This window comes from Muscardinus avellanarius (assembly GCF_963383645.1).
Source record: "Muscardinus avellanarius genome assembly, chromosome: 12".
Classification (NCBI taxonomy): Eukaryota; Metazoa; Chordata; class Mammalia; order Rodentia; family Gliridae; genus Muscardinus; species Muscardinus avellanarius.
In genome coordinates, this window is record NC_137798.1 from 79,599,191 (window position 1) to 79,615,370 (window position 16,180).

The 16,180-nt window shown below is 42.5% G+C and overlaps 1 protein-coding gene across 1 annotated transcript in view; it reads right to left on the minus strand.

The window, feature by feature from the left end:
* The window catches only part of TMED10 (transmembrane p24 trafficking protein 10), a gene marked incomplete at its 3' end in the record, with an annotated part of 36,410 nt that extends 20,942 nt beyond the window's left edge, over positions 1-15,468 (minus strand). Inside the window, exon 1 of the mRNA XM_080707802.1 lies at positions 15,147-15,468. Within this exon, the coding sequence (XP_080563928.1) occupies positions 15,147-15,371 (225 nt within the window). The 5' untranslated portion in view covers positions 15,372-15,468. The remainder of the gene's footprint in view (positions 1-15,146) is intronic.
* Positions 15,469-16,180: the final 712 nt, after the last annotated feature.

Genomic DNA, 16,180 nt, shown 5'->3' on the forward strand with positions numbered 1-16,180 from the left:
ATTTTATTATCTCCATAGTCAGCAAGGAAAGACACCAGGGCATCATCCTAGGACAAACAACTTAATTTAACAAGGTTTGGCACACATCTGCCCAACCACGGTGTTTCCTGGAAGAATAGATTATGATCTCTTTATTTTTCTAAGGTATTAAAAGTGTCCTTCAAAAAAATTTTTTTTTGTGGTACTGAGAACTGAATCCAGGGTATTCTACCTCTAAGCTTCATCCCCAGCCTGATTTTTTTTTTTTTAATTCTTTAATTTGAAACAGGATCTCACTAACTTGTACAGGGCCTTACAAGTTGCTAAAGATGGCAAAAAACCTGTGATCCTCCTGTCTCAGCCTCCCAAGTACTGGGTTTACAAGCATGGGCCACCAATGCCTGCTAAAAATTTGGTTGAGATCCAGAGAGGCGCATCTCTGGATCAGAAAGTGGCTTAAAGCCGGGCGTGGTGGCGCAGGTTTGTAATCCCTGTGCTTGGGAGGCTGAGACAGGAGGATCGCACAGGTTCGAAGCCAGCCTCAGCTACTTAGTGAGGCTTTCAGCAACTTAGTGAGACCCTGTTTCCAAATAAAATATAAAAAAGGTCTGGGAGTATAGCCCGGAGGTAGAAAGCCTCTGGGTTCCACCCCTAGTACCACCAAAAAAAAAAAAAAGTGGCTTAAGTACAGATTGTAAAACTCTTCTTAGGGCATTGGTAAAAATCCTTGGAATGAAAATGTAGCTTAGCGGTAAAATGTGTGCTTAGCATGCAAAGGGCCCTAGATTTGATTATCCAGCTCCACATTTAAATAAAAAAAGCCCTTATAGAATGCTTTGCAAAATGATTTAGAAAGAATGCCATGCTTTTCTAAGACTCCAGAAACATCTACATCTCCTACTGATACTCAGAAGGAGTAAAGTTTAAATTGTCCTCTTCTATAGTGTACTGAAGAACTGCACTCATGAAAGCAGCATTTGTTTTGCCTGTTATGTGACATCTGAAAAATTATTAGTGATATATTCATTTCAGGGCAAAGACTTAACTGAATTAATTGAGGCTGAAGGCAAAAGACCGACCCACCACTGCAGCTTTTAATCGTCATGAAATTTACCTCCCAGAAGTGTGTGATAATGCTCACAGCTCCCTCAGGGCCTGCAAATTTCTGTATTCCCTATAACCTTCAGCTGACTATCAGAGGGTATTTATCCAGGCAGGTAACTGACAACTGAATTTCCAGCACAGGCTAACTCACATGGACAACTCATCTGGGGCATTCTAATGGATCCTAAGATTTTTCTAAAAATCACTAGATTTCCTATCTAGTTCATATAACTTTGCAGTTATTTAGGAGCAAAGTCTTATGGGAAAAAAGCACAACCCCTAACCCCAACATCATTATGTAATCCAGCAGGTAGCTAAAATTAGGGAATAAAAAACTGGGCCAAACACAATGACTAACCAGAGCTGACAACATCTAAAAGGCTGAAATGATGGTTTTTAATTTCCTTTAGTTAAAATGTTCTGATTACAGATCACTTTGAAAGATCATCTGGTTTCTTAAGAATACAGAGTTTTTATTTTTTCCTCTTAAAATTTATTAAAGAACTATGCTAAACAATGCCACTTTCACCTTTGATAACTCTTTTAACAATAAAAATACTTAAGAGTAATTTTTGGTACTAGGGATCAAACCCAAGAGCATTCTACATCTGAGCCCTGGCCCCCAGCCCTTTTTATTTTGAAGTAGAGTCTTGCTAAGTTTCTTTTTTTTGGTGGTACTGGGGTTCCTGGAAGCACTTCTACCTCCAGGCTACACTCCCAGACCTATTTTTATACTTTTTAAATTTGGAAACAGGGTCTCTTAAACCAGCACGGCTGGCTTCGAACCTGCGCGATCCTCCTATCTCCACCTCCCAAGTGCGGGGATCACAAGCCTGCGCCACCATGCCCGGCAGGGTCTTGCTAAGTTTCTGAGACTGATCTTGAACCTGTGATCCTTCTGTCTCAGTCTCCCAAGTACTAGGATTATAGGCATGCTTGGCTTCATAAAGTTCTTTAATTGAACAAAGGCAGTATCAAGTTATAAAATTTGCCCATATGACATCAAGGAATGGGAAGTAATAAAAACTTGTATTTATTTATTTATTTATTTTTTGCGGGTCTGGGGATGGAACCCAGGGGCATTCGACCTCCGAGCTACACCCCCTGCCATATTTTTTATTCTTTATTTTGAAACTGGGTCTCACTGATTTGCAGAGGGCCTCACTAAGTAGCTGAGGCTGTCTGCGAACCATGATCCTCCCGTCTCAGCCTCCCAAATGCTGGAATTACAAGTGTGCGCCACCATGCCTGGCTATAAAAACTTATTTCTATATGACACTTTCTAAAGAAAAGAAAATCAAAGTTCACAACTTAAAAAGTAGGGGGAAAAGTGTTAATTGTATATGCAGAGTAAGTAGCTGATATTAAGAATATGTGAACACTCACACTGAAACTGTGAAATAAGTGAGAAGACAGGTCACTGGGAAAATAACTCACTTAGAATTAGATTTTCTTGAAACATTCTAAGCAGTGGTTAGAAACAGGTTCTTAGCAGGCCCTACTCCAATAGTTGGCTTTATTCCTTACCAAATATTCAAGACTATACCGGGCCTACCTTTTGAAGTAGCTTACACTAGTAAAGCAATTAGGAAAAAACAGAGTTCACCTGAAGGAAGAAACAAACAGAGGTGTTTCAAGGGTCTGAACAAGTGACTTCTGTACAATAAATTGGATTCTAAGCTTTCTGGAAGCTAAGATTAAAAGACTAAAACAGAAGCCGGCGTGGTGGCCACGCTTGCAATCCCCACGCTTGGGAGGCGAGTCAGGAGGATCGCATGGGTTCAAAGCCAGCCTTGGCTACTTAGTGAGGCTTTCAGCAACTTAGTGAGACCCTGTTTCCAAATAAAATTATATATATATATATATATATATATATATATATATATATATATATATATATATATATATATATATATATATGTCAGCCGGGTGTGGTGGCGCACACTTGTAATCCCCGCGCTTGGGAGGCAGAGACAGGAGGATCGCGCAGGTTCGATGCCAGCTGCGCGCTGACTTAGGAGACCCTGTTTCCAAATAAAAATGTAAAAATAGGTCTGGGAGTGTAGCCCGGAGGTAAAAGGGCTTCCAGGAACCCCAGTACCACCAAAAAAAAAAAAAAGAAAAGAAAAGAAAAAAAAGGTCTGGGAGTATAGCCTGGAGGTAGAAAGCCTCTGGGTTCCACCCCCAGTACCACCAAAAAAAAAAAAAAAAAAAAAAAAGACTAAAACAGAAACAAACTGAGTTACATTATCAGTTGTTTTCTGATGAAAGTTCACAAATTTGTCTCAGGGACAATTTTCCTAGAATTAACATGAGAAATAATTTATCACGAAGGTCCTTGTTATTTTTAACGATGGCCTTGCTAGAGATACAATAGATCGTTCAAATGGGTGCCTTAGTGACCCTCTGTGATGATGCATGGCCTGACTATACAAATTCCATGTCCTGGCTCTTTGCCTGGCCCTCACTACCACCACTTTCCTCCCCGTTCTAGTCCATTCTTGCCACTAACATAATCCAAGCTGTTTTCCAAAGTTGCAAGAAATTGGGACTACTTTTGGCCACTCGTTTCTCTAAGTGTATATGGTAGAATGAGGGGGAAGCACCAAGAAAAGATGTCTTAGCATTATTGTCAAATTGGATCTTGGTGTCTAACAGCGCACTCCAATAAAAGTAACCAGGAGCCCTTGAGAATTAACAGCTCCTAGCACTGAGGAAGGAAATGTGCAAGAGGAGCACAGAGCATTTTGTATAGCCAGGGGAAAAAAGGAAGCACTCAAAAACAAAAACCACAAGGATGAGGATATGTCAAGGAAATACAGGAGCCGACCATTACATCTGTAATCCCAGTACTTGGGAGGCTGAGAGCGGAGGATTATAGGTTTGCGGCCAGCCTCAGCAACTTAGCGAGGCGCTCCGCAACTTGGTGAGACCCTGTTTCAAAATAAAATAATAAAATAGGGCTAGGGTGTAGCTCAGAGGTAGAATGCTTCTGGGTTCCATCACCAGTAAAATAAAACACATACACACACACAGATGCTATAGTTTTAGACTGAGAAAACAATACCAGAAATAGTTTCAAGAGGCTACCTTCAGAGGTAGAGCAGGAGAGCATTTGCCTAGTATTCATGGAGCCCTCCGTTCAATCCCCAGCATTGCAAAATAAGTAAGCAAACAAATAAATAAACGTAGCTAAATAAAAACAAAGAGGCTCCCACAAATCACTACTGTATCTCAGAAATGAGGAACATGCGGCTTAGTGAGGCTGTCAGCAACCTAGTGAGACCCTGTTTCCAAACAAAAAATTAAGAAGGGGTAGGAGTGTAGCTTAGAGCTAGAATGCACCTGGGTTCAATACCCAGTGCCACAAAGAAAAAGAAAAAAAAAAAGACGAAGAAGAACATGGACAACCCTGATGGCTTGACAGTTATAATTAATGAACATAAAATGAATGTATCCTGATCTTCCAACCAAGAGCAAGGACAAGGTCTATCAACTGCATTCCTGAAATCAAAAGATCACATCTACATTTTACCCAGAACAAAGTCTAATGTAGAAGGGCGATCAACAGCATTTAGCAGCACTTTTTTTTTTTCAAATTTCCAACACAATTCAGTGAGGATATAGCACAGTACAGAAGTATTGCTTAAGAAGAAATATTACCATGGAGGCTGGAAGGCTTTTTGTAGAAGTGTGGAGAACCAGAAATGGAAAATTTCCAGGCACTGGTAAGACAATGGATAGATGCTTTCTTCCTGCTTCTATCAGCATTTGCTACATTAACTTAACATAGGCAATACGTCATACTTGATGGGGTGGGGAGAGAAAGGGAGAGAAAGCGAGAGGAAGGGAAAGGAATGAAAATGAAAAGCCAGTTGCTGGCCTAACAATACTGCTGCGGGGGTGAAGCCAGATCAAATGTTTTTTTTCATACTGTTCCAAAGTTATTTACGGTAAAAACCTTCAGCATGACCCTTTTAGGCACAAACAAAGCCTTGTTCTCTCTTAACAGCCAGTCCCTTGATTTCCCACACGTTATGCTGAACAATGAGGCTGGGGGAACAAGATAAAGCAGATGACATCAACCTCCGTCTAGTTGGAGGCTTGTTTGGGAGTCCAAATTCTGGTCTGCGTCCAGCTGGCTGACTTCACAGAGGGCTCCACTGTCCAGGCTGTCAGGCTACATATGAATGTGGGGCAGTGGCTCAGGATCAACCACTAGTCAGCAATTTATACAAGGAACAGCAGATACCACTGCACCCCTCTAGGCTACCTATGTAAGTTTGTTTTACTTCTTAGAAACTAGACATAGTCTGCCAGGCGTGGTGGGGCATGCTTGTAATCCTAATACTTGAGAGGCTGAGACAGGAGGATTGTGGTTCGAGGCCAGCCTCAGCTACTTAGTGAGGCTTTCTGCAACTTGGTGAGACCCTGTTTCAGAATGAAGAATAAAAAACAGAGCTGGAGGTGTAGCTTGGAGGTGGAATGGCCCTGGGTTCAATCCCCAGTATCACAAAAATAAGTAAATAAACAAACAGATAAAATAACATAGCCGAGTGTGTGGTGCACACTTGTAATCCCAGCAATTGGGAGGCTGAGACAGGATGACCGTGGTTTGAAGACAGCTTCAGCTACTACTTAGTGAGGCCCTTTCAAATAAAGAATAAAAAATAGGGTAGGGGTGTAGCTCGGAGGTAGAATGCCCCTGGATTCCCATCCCCAGTACCCCCCCACAATAATAATAATAAATAAAATAGGACTTGGGGGTATATAATTAAAAAGAAACTAGATGTTAGTACAATTAATGTTAATGTACTAATTAGCTTTTTGGACACCTATTTACTGATGTTTCTAATCTCCTACACAACACAAATTAAATATAAATTTGAAAAGGCTGTATTTTCCCCAGCAGGAAAAGATCAGCCTGAATAAGGGTCCTTATAATAGGCACTATAGCCATCCTATTTTCTTTCCTCTTCAACACAGAAAAGCTCTTAGTAGATGCCAGTATTAGTAAGTTGAAATATAATTATTCCTCCCTCAAATCTGAAAACTATATTAACTGGTCATACAATTTTTGGTGAGTGGGAAAAAAGTCATAAGCTATGGCTTCCCAGCTGCTAAGGTGCTTCTTCATAATTTTTAGGCTTATACCATGGTAGGCCTATGATTCAAGACTGCATTTTTCAAATCATCTGTTTCTCTTTCTAATCTTTAATCTAGTTAAGATGGTAACTGGGTATAATATCCAAAATTTAAAACTCTTATTTAGCAAATGAACTGTTAATCAGCATTAGCACTCTTGAAAAATGACAATGAGAAAAATGTTAAACCAGTTAGATTAAACTGAAAAAACTGAAGCCGGGCAGGCGTGGTGGCACACACTTGTAATCCCAGGGAGGCTGAGACCTGAGGATCAAGGTTCAAGGACAGCTTCAGCTAGTGAGGCCCTCCGCAATTTAGTGAGACGCTGTTTCAAAATAAAAAATAAAAAATAGGGCTAGGGGTGTAGCTCAGAGGTTGAATGCCCCTGGGTTCCATCCCCAGACCCACAAATAAATAAATAAATGAAAAAGCTGAAGTGTTTATAAATAATTTAAATTATTCCCATCAGGCTTTCTTTCCTTTCTGATGATAACTCCTTATAATTCTTTGTGTATAATCCATTTCCAACATATAAACCACTCTTAGACAATAATTGTCTCAGCCCTAAAATTAATTCAGCCCAAATTTTCATTACTAACAAGCATTCTAAATATTAAACAGTACTAGATCCTACTAAACTTTTATGGCACCATCTAGTCCTAATGAAAATGTGGTTTTCAATTCAAAATCAGGAGAGCCAAGATTCTGAGTTGCTACAAAAGGCTTATTATGGACCTTAAGTAAGAGGGTAACTTCTTTATCAACTATGAATGACGAGTTGATACTGCCTCAATTCTGCACAGCAAAATATTTATGGATGATACTACTGAGCCTGACTTGGCCTCATTTTGAGAAACGAGGGGTACACGATAGACTCCATTTGAAATCTCAGCACAAAATGTACTTCCCATACAGGCCTAATAGCAATTTTTTTTTTTTTTTTTGGTAGTGCTGGGAATTGAATCCAGGGGCATTCTACCTCTAAACTGCACCCCCAGCCCTATTTTATTCTTTATATGTGAACAGGTTCTTGCTAAGTTTCTGAGGCTGTCTTCAAACCAGCGATCGTCTATCTCAAGCCTACCAAGTACTGGGACTATAGGCATGTGCCACCATAGCCAGCTGAAAGCAGCAATTTTTGCAGCAGAGTCCCACCCATCATTTTTGATCCATTTTTCTCTTTTCAGAGGACTTCCCTAATCACTCAAACACTCTTAACCCCGTCTATCACTCCCTACTCTCACTGCTTGACTTTTCATTATAGTATCTTTCACTACCTGAAGTTATACATGGATGTGTATGTATGTGTATATGTACGTACATTTTTTTTTTTTTTTTTTGTGGTACTGGGGTTCCTGGAAGCCCTTCTACCTCCGGGCCACACTCCCAGACCTATTTTTACATTTTTATTTGGAAACAGGTTTTCCTAAGCCAGTGCACACGGCTGGCTTCAAACCTCCACGATCCTCCTGTCTCTGCCTCCCAAGCGGGGGGATTTCAAGCGTGCGCCACCACGCCCGGCTTGTACATACTTTTTAAACCTTTTTTTTGCCTTTGTTCCCTATAGATCTCATTCCTAATCCTCGGCCAGGTCTGGCACTACTAAATATTAAATAAATATTTGTAGAATGAAGAAAAGAATCACAAACAAAATGCCTTAGAATTATTCTCAATAAAATATTCTGTATTTGTCACTACAATGACATATGTCAGATTTGTCAGATTAACAATTCAAATTTTATTCAACAGAGGAAAATAAAAAGTAGTAACACCTGTGCTATGATGGGCCTTGCACAATAAATAACCCACTCATCTCAGCTGGTCTAACAATTCTATGAACTATACCATCACAACCTAACACGAATAGCATCAGAGAAAAAGAGTAAGTAATTCTCTTAGGATCACACACCCTTTAAGTTGCAGGGCTGCTAGGATTTGAACCCAAATCTACTTGAGGCCGGGCACAGCTGCACATGCTTGTAATCCCAGCATCTGGGAGGCTAAAATAGGAGGATGGTGGTTCTCAGACAGTCTCAGCTACTTAGTGAGGCCCTCTGCAACTTAGTGACAACCTGTTTCAAAATAAGAATAAAAATATAGGGGTGGAGGTGTAGCTCAGAAGTAGAATGCCATTGGTTCCATCCTCAGTACTACCAAAAAAACAAAACAAAACAAAATAAAACAAAAACAAAAACACGCTGGGCGTAGCACACACTTGTAATCCCAGCATTTGGGAGGCTGAGACTGGAGGATCGCGGTTCGCAGACAGCCTCAGCTACTTAGTGAGGCCCTCTGCAACTCAGTGAGACCCGGTTTCAAAATAAAGAATAAAAAATAGGGCAGGGGGTGTAGCTCGGAGATCAAATGCCCCTGGGTTCCATCCCCAGATCCGCAAAAAAAAAAAAAAAAAAAAAAAAAAAATCTATTTGAATTTAGATCCAGGCTCTTTCCACTATACCAAAGGGTTTTTTTTTTTTTTGTTGTTGTTGTTGTTTTGATTTTTTGTTTTGAATTGGGGATTGATCCCAGGGGTATTTTACCTCCAAGCTACACCCCCAGCCCTATTTCTTATTCTTTATTTTTAATTTTTGGTGGTATTGGGGTTCCTGGAAACCTTTATACCTCCGGGCTATACTCCCAGACCTATTTCATACTTTTTATTTGTACATAGGGTCTCTTAAGCCAGTGTGGCTGACTTCAAACCTGCGCAATCCTCCTGTCTCCGCCTTCCAACCGCAGGGATTACAAGTGTGTGCCACCACGCCCGGCTTTTATTATTTATTTGGAAACAGGGTCTCACTAAGTTGCTGAGGGCCTCACTAAGTAGCTGGGGTTGGCCCAGATTCTCCTGTCTCAGTCTCCCAGGTATTGGGATTACAAGTGTGTGTCACCATGCCCTGCTTATACCAAAGGGTTTTAATAAGACTAAAATATTAGCCAGGAGAGGTGGTGCACACCTGAAATCCAAGCTACTTAGAAGGCTGAGGCAGGAGGCTCATATATTTGAGGCTAGCAAGGGCAACTTAGTGAAATCCTGTTTTAAAACAAGAAACCAAAAAGGACTAGGGTTGTCAGTGGTCTCCAGAGTGCTTTCCTAACATGTGTGAGACTGGATTTAATCCCCAACAATACAAAAAAAAAAAAAAAAAAAAAAAAAAAAGACAACAGGAAATTAGGATATTTAACTCAATGAACAACAATATGCACGTTAAATAGGAGACACGATGATGAAAAGACATTAAAGAGTTTACAAAGTAAGCGCCATGCTACATGAAGAGTGCATGTCAAACGATATAACAGAGCCGGGCACGGCGGTGAACGCTTGTAATCCCAGCGCTTGGGAGGCTGAAGCAGGAAGACCGCATGTTCGAAGCCAGCCTCGGCTACTGAGTGAGGCTCCCAGCAACTTAGCGAGACCCTGTTTCCAAATAAAGTATAAAATAGGTCTGGGAGGATAGCCTGGGGGTAGAAAAGCCCCTGGGTTCCACCCCCAGTACCACACACACACACACACACACACACACACACAGATATAACAAAAGCACATAGGACAGGTGTAAAAGGAAAAAGTGATCCAAGTTCAAACAACACTCTATTCAAAGAACTACAAGTGTGACTATATGAGGGAGTAAGAGGAGGGACAAGAAGAGGGAAGGGTCAGAGATGAAGCACACAGGCAGGGCGTGCCTCATTCACTTTGCTTTTTGTGTTCTTTTGTGTGGCCGGCGCTGTCATAGACATAAGCACTGCCAGAACAAGACAAAATGTCTGCCTGGAATTTACAGTCTACCTGAAGAGATGGGGAAACAAATGCAACAGAGATATATGAGAATGTGCATGCATTCACTGGACATTAAGATGCTCCGAGACAGAGAGAGGCTCGGTGAACCAGTCAGGTAAATCCAGGCACGAGGTTCGGAGACCCTTCTAAGAGAGACTGCCTTCCTCCTCTACTATTTATTTATTTATTGGTACTGGGGATTGAACTCAGGGACATTCTACCTCAGCCCTTTTTATGTTTTTGTTTTGTAACAGGGTCTTGCTAGTCTGCCGAGAGTCTCCTTACGTTGCTGAAGCTGTCCTTGAACCTATGGTCCTCTTGTCTCAGCCTCCCAAGTATGGAGATTACAGGCCTGAGCCTTTTTTTAAATATATATATATATATATATATATATATATATATATATATATATATAAATTTTTATTGGTGCATTGTAGTCATACAGCTCAATGGGGGAAAAAACTTGTGGAGATATACATGCACACATCACCCAATTAGCCCCTACCCAATCTCTAACCCCTTCCACCTACCCATGCTTGGCTTCCTAAACAGCTCTGCTGAGTTGCTGAAGCTGGCCTTGAACCTGGTTGGGATCCCCCTGTCTCAGCCTCCCAAGAACTGGGATTCCAGGAGTGCACTACCACACCCGGCTTACTTCATTCTTTTTAAAAATCTGCTTTGCCAGGCATGGTGGCGCACGCTTGTAATCCCCGCACTTGGGAGGCAGAGACAGGAGGATCGCGCAGGTTCGAAGCCAGCCACGCGCGCTGGCTTAGGAGACCCTGTTTCTCAATAAAAATGTAAAAATAGGTCTGGGAGTGTAGCCCGGAGTTCGTAGAAGGGCTTCCAGGAACTCCAGTACCATCAAAAATAATAATAATAATAATAATAATAATAATAATAAAAAAAATAAAAGTCTGCTTTAGTGTTCCTTACTATTGTATCACAGTTTAATCTTATGTAGACAAGCAAATGGATTTACTTTACTAATTACTTAGGAATAATTCTAGTTAGTGTGGAATAACAGAATTAGAAAACCATCATTTCACAACCTTAATGAATAAATTTACACACTAGTCATCAGTGGATTCCTAAGCGAAAGATGAACAAGAAGTCTAACAATGAAGGCTTTAGGCCGTTACCATCTGGGTAGGCAGAAAAATGACCTCTTCCAAAGATGTATCCTTCCAATCTGCAGAACTTGTGAATACGTAAATATTTATGGCAAAGGGATTCTGTAGGGGTGACTAAGGGTTATGGGGGCAGGGGGGATTACCACAAGGTAACTATAAGGGAAAGGGAGGTAGAAGAGTCAGAGATAAGATGATGGAAGCAGAGGGAAGGAAAACAAGGACAGAGGCGGAAAAGATTTGAAAATACTACGCTACCAGCTCTGAAGATGGAGCAGTCATGAACCAAGAGCCAAACAATGCAGGTGGCCCCAGAAGCTGGAAATGACAGGGAAACTGATTTTGCAGAAGGAACACAACCCCACCGACACCTTATTTTAAGACTTCTGACTTCCAAACCTGTTAAGTTTAACTTAGTGCCTGTTAGCCACTAAGTTTGTGGTCATCTGTTACCGCTGCAGTAGGCCACTAATACACATCTGAATACTGATCAATTATAGCAACTCTAAGGGGCACTTTAAAAAAATACTGTGTTCCTATCATGATGCCACATAAAAGTACACAGCACTATCCAGGAAGTACTTGCCAAGGAGACAAAATGGAATCGGACTGCATCTTTATAACATTCCTTTTACAAGAAATACAGGGGGCTGAAAGGGTCAAAGGATACATCAAGAAGAAACCAAGACAAATAAAAAATGTGGGACATTCTTTAAGAAAAACTGAGTACAACAGTAAGATTGCAAGTTGTATAACAAAGGAGACAGAAGGAAAAGTAGACAGTTCTGGATTAATCTAATATTATGCTTATTTACATTACTGCAGATTGCACCCAGGCTCTGTACATGCTAACCAAGTGCTCTACTACTGAGCTACCCCAGCCCTTGTCATTTTGTTTTACACAGGGTCTAAGTTGCCCAGGCTGGCCTCAAACTCGGGACTCTCTTCCCTCAGCGCCCCCCCCCCCAAAGTAGCTGGGATTGCAGAAATAAGCCACCTCACCCAGCTATAAATTACCTTTAAGTTGATATTTTTTAAACAAGTGGGGAAGTTTTAATATGTACTAAGTAATCACTCCTGGGCCCAATCAACCCACCTGAATCAGTCTTCCAAATAGCTAGGACTACAGGCACATATCACTCTTGCTCAGCTTCACTGTTAATTCTGTGAGGTGTAATTATAGCCATGTGACCTGTGGTTATGTTCATTTTTTAAGAGATTTATACTGAAGTATGCAGGACTGACATTTGGAACTTACTTTAAAGCAACTTAAGCCAGGTGTGGTGGCACACACTTATAATCTCAGTACTTGGGAGGCTGAGACAGGAGGATCGCACAGGTTCAAAGCCAGCCTCAGCTATTTAGTGAGGCTCTCGGCAACTTAGTGAGACCATTTCCAAATAAAGTATAAAAAAAATAGGTCTGGGAGTATAGCCCGGAGGGAGAAAAGCCCCTGGGTTCTACCCCCAGTACACACACACACTAAGCAAAACAACTTAACATAAAATAATAAAGGGATAGTAGTGAAGGCAAAACAAATATGGATCCCGATAATTGCTGAATTGGGGTAATGGGTGTCACGGTGGATGCATGCACTACTGTCAGCAGCACAGCAAACAACCAATGCCAAAACTTATTTGCACAGGATGGTGACATTTAAAGATCAGGAGCAGCCAGGCATGGTGGCACACGTTTTAATTCCAGCATTTGGGAGGCTGAGACCGGAGGATCACGGTTTGCAGGCAGCCTCAGCCCTTTGCAATTCAGTGAGACCTTGTTTCAAAATAAAGAATAAAAATTAGGGCTGGGAGTGTTGGAGGTAGAATGCCCCTGGGTTCCACCCCCAGTACCACAATAAAGAAAAAATAAAAAGAATAAAAAATCAGGAGCTTTCATATTGAAATCTACATTTCTTAACTCTGAAAAAAATCAGATGTGACAAAGGGCTTATGTGCTTGTACAGCAAGTCTCACCAAGGACCAATATTGGCCACTCCAAATTAAGTCTCTACCATCCCCAGCTTCCCCTTATCATCACTGCTGTTTTCTTTTTAAGTATCTGACCCAGTTCATTCCTTTATGTTTACTGGTTGGCATTTGGGTTCAGACCCATTGGTTCACTTAAATTGGTTAGCAGCAAGAGAACACAGCAAATGCAAGAAAGTAAATGAGAGGTGGTGAAATGCTACTGTGTAGCTGTACAAACTCCTGATGCTGAGGTCCCTTGGAGATGCATGTAATGCCTATAAGGTTACACTATGGTTCCTGCTTTTACTGAATGCTCACTAAAACCAATGCAATATACTTAGCACTCAGGAAACCATGAACATGAAAATATTTCCTATCCTAGGGGATACTGACAGTCTAAAAGAAAGAAAGCAGAAATAGAGTTACAATAAGGTAGAAAGTTAGGCGGCCAAGGTGGCGGGCTTGGGAGGCGGAGACAGAAGGATCGCACAGGTCCGAAGCCAGCCTCAGCTACTTAGTGAGGCTCTAAGCAACTTAGTGAGACCCTGTTTCCAAATAAAATAGAAAATAGGCCTGGGAGTATAGCCTGGAGGTAGAAAGCCCCTGGGTTCCACCCCCAGTACAAGAAAGAAAGAAAGAAAGAAAGAAAGAAAGAAAGAAAGAAAGAAAGAAGGAAAGAAAATGAGTTTAGGATACTGTTTCATTTAGGGGGGAATGTCAAGTTGCAAGTGGCAACATAATGTAAAGATTGTGGAAAAGATAATGGAAAAGATTGTGAAGAGCCCTTTAGGAAAATTTTCAGATGAGCAATAATGAACCATTTAACAGAATGAAGCATCATTCTGTTAAAAAAAAACAACCTAAAAAAAGCGACTATGTTTATTGTGAATAAATAAAATTACCTAAATACAATAAAATCTTGACTATCAAATTACATTAACAATTCAAAAATCAATCCAGGCCACCCTTTACTGCAAATTGGTACCAAAATGGCAATATGGGAAGTAGAGCTATCACCACCCAAGAGTATTGCTGAGATACACACAAGTCCAGGCTCTGGCATATCAAATGGAAGACCAGAGACTAAGGACCATTTTGTGATCAACAGCAGACTTTTAATCAATTTCAGGAACCATAAATTAAAGGCAAGGGAAGAGGCAGAAGTGGTGACACATTCCTGTAATCCCAGTACTTGGGAAGCTCAGGCAGAAGGATCACAGGTTCAAGGCTGGTCTGAGAAACTTAGCAAGACCCTATTTCCAATAAAAAGATAATAATAATAAAATAGGCCTGGGGGATGTAGCTCTGAGGTAGGATGTCCCTGGGCTCAATCCCCAGTACCACTCCCTAAAAAAAAAAAAAAAAAAAAACCAAGTAGAGATAACAGCACTTACCACTCAACACACTTTACTACCAAACTAACAATCCCAATTGAACCTGGTGAGGTGGTGCTCGCTTGTAATCTCAATGTTTGAGTAGCTGCTAAGACGGAAGGATCGCAGGTTTGTGGCCAGCTTCAGCAATTTAGTGAGACCCAGTTTCAAAATTAAAAAAAAAAAAAAGGACTGGGGGTGTACTCAGAGGTAGAACACTCCCCAAAGAAAAGAAAGAAAGAAAATTAATCTCTGTTATAACACCGGTTTATTCTACCCGAGCCTGGTTCCAGGGTACCCATCTGCTGCCCAGGGAGTGTACGAACTAAATGTAACGTCCGTAGGTAGTGCAGGAAGCGACACCGTAGGGGCTCAATAGGCAAGTGTACTAATCACCGTAGCTTCGCTGTCTCTGTTATTTTCCTGTGGATACGGCGGATCGTAGGATGCCAACCCCCATAAATCCTCCACCTCCAAAGCGGTACCCGAGTTCCGGCTCCCGCTGGCACCGGCGGGTCCAGGCCCGGGACTCGCGGCTCCCGGCGTCCGCCATGGCCCCGCCCCGCCCGCGAACGCGGGGCGGCCGGCTGGGGGGCGGTCCCCACCGCGAGCCCCGCCGGCCTCTCCCGCCCCGCCGCCCGGCCTCTCCCGCCGCCGCGGCCCGCACCTTGAGGTGGGTGCGCAGGCCGCCCGCGCCCCCGGACTGGTCGGTGATCTCGTACGCGCCCGTCACCAGCAGGTCCTTGTGGATCTCCTCGCGGAGGCACTTGCGAGCGTTGATGGGCAGATGGAACGAGATGGCGAGCACCGAGCTGGGGCCCAACAGGAACACAAACAGCAACGCCAACGGGCGAGGGCCGCGCCGGGCTACTGAGCCAGACAGACCAGACATGGTGCCGGAGACTCGCTCACCACCCGGGGCCTCCGCCGCGCCGGAACCGGGAGGCCCACGTGACGCGCCTCTGACCTCGCGAGGCCGCCCGCGCCATCTTGGAGACTGGCAAATAAACGAAGACTGGAGAGTAAATGTTTTGACAAGGGGGAAATGAAATGCTAGCTTGTCATAACCACGAATTTAAGTGGTTAACGAAGATTTCTCAGAACTTTACTGCAAGCGTTTTATTTTTTTGTGAATTTACTGACAACCGGGTCGGCCATGGCAAGTATGGGCAGCCCTGGAAGTAATTGTCTTTTAACGCCCGGATGCTGTGCCCGGATTTTTAAGGTCGGTGCCACCATGGCAACCAAGGCCCAATGAGGAACAGCCACAAGGTCTTTCGCGGAGCCCGCCCACCGGCGTGGAGGAACGGGGTGACGCTGCCACCCTCCGCGCCTGGACTCCTGGGTGACAGCTGGGACACTGAGGCCCCGGAGGGGGACATTTCAAGGAAAGGTTTTAATTTGCCTACTAAGGGAGTGTGGGTCAGTATCTTAAAGAAGGAATAGAGGTCACCAGGTGAATGTGAGCTGGCGGGTGGCCAGTTTATGCCCTGAGCTGGGTATGTTAGCCCTAATAACAGTTTGGCTTTCTGAATAGACATTTATTTAGCCATCATTGACAGTCTGCTATTCAAACCAATTTAGCATTTATTTGTTATTTATTAATTGACTTACTGGGGATAGAATCCCGGGGCATTCTACCTCCGATCTACACCTCCTGCCCAATTTTTTATCCTCTATTTTGAAACAGGGTCTCACTGA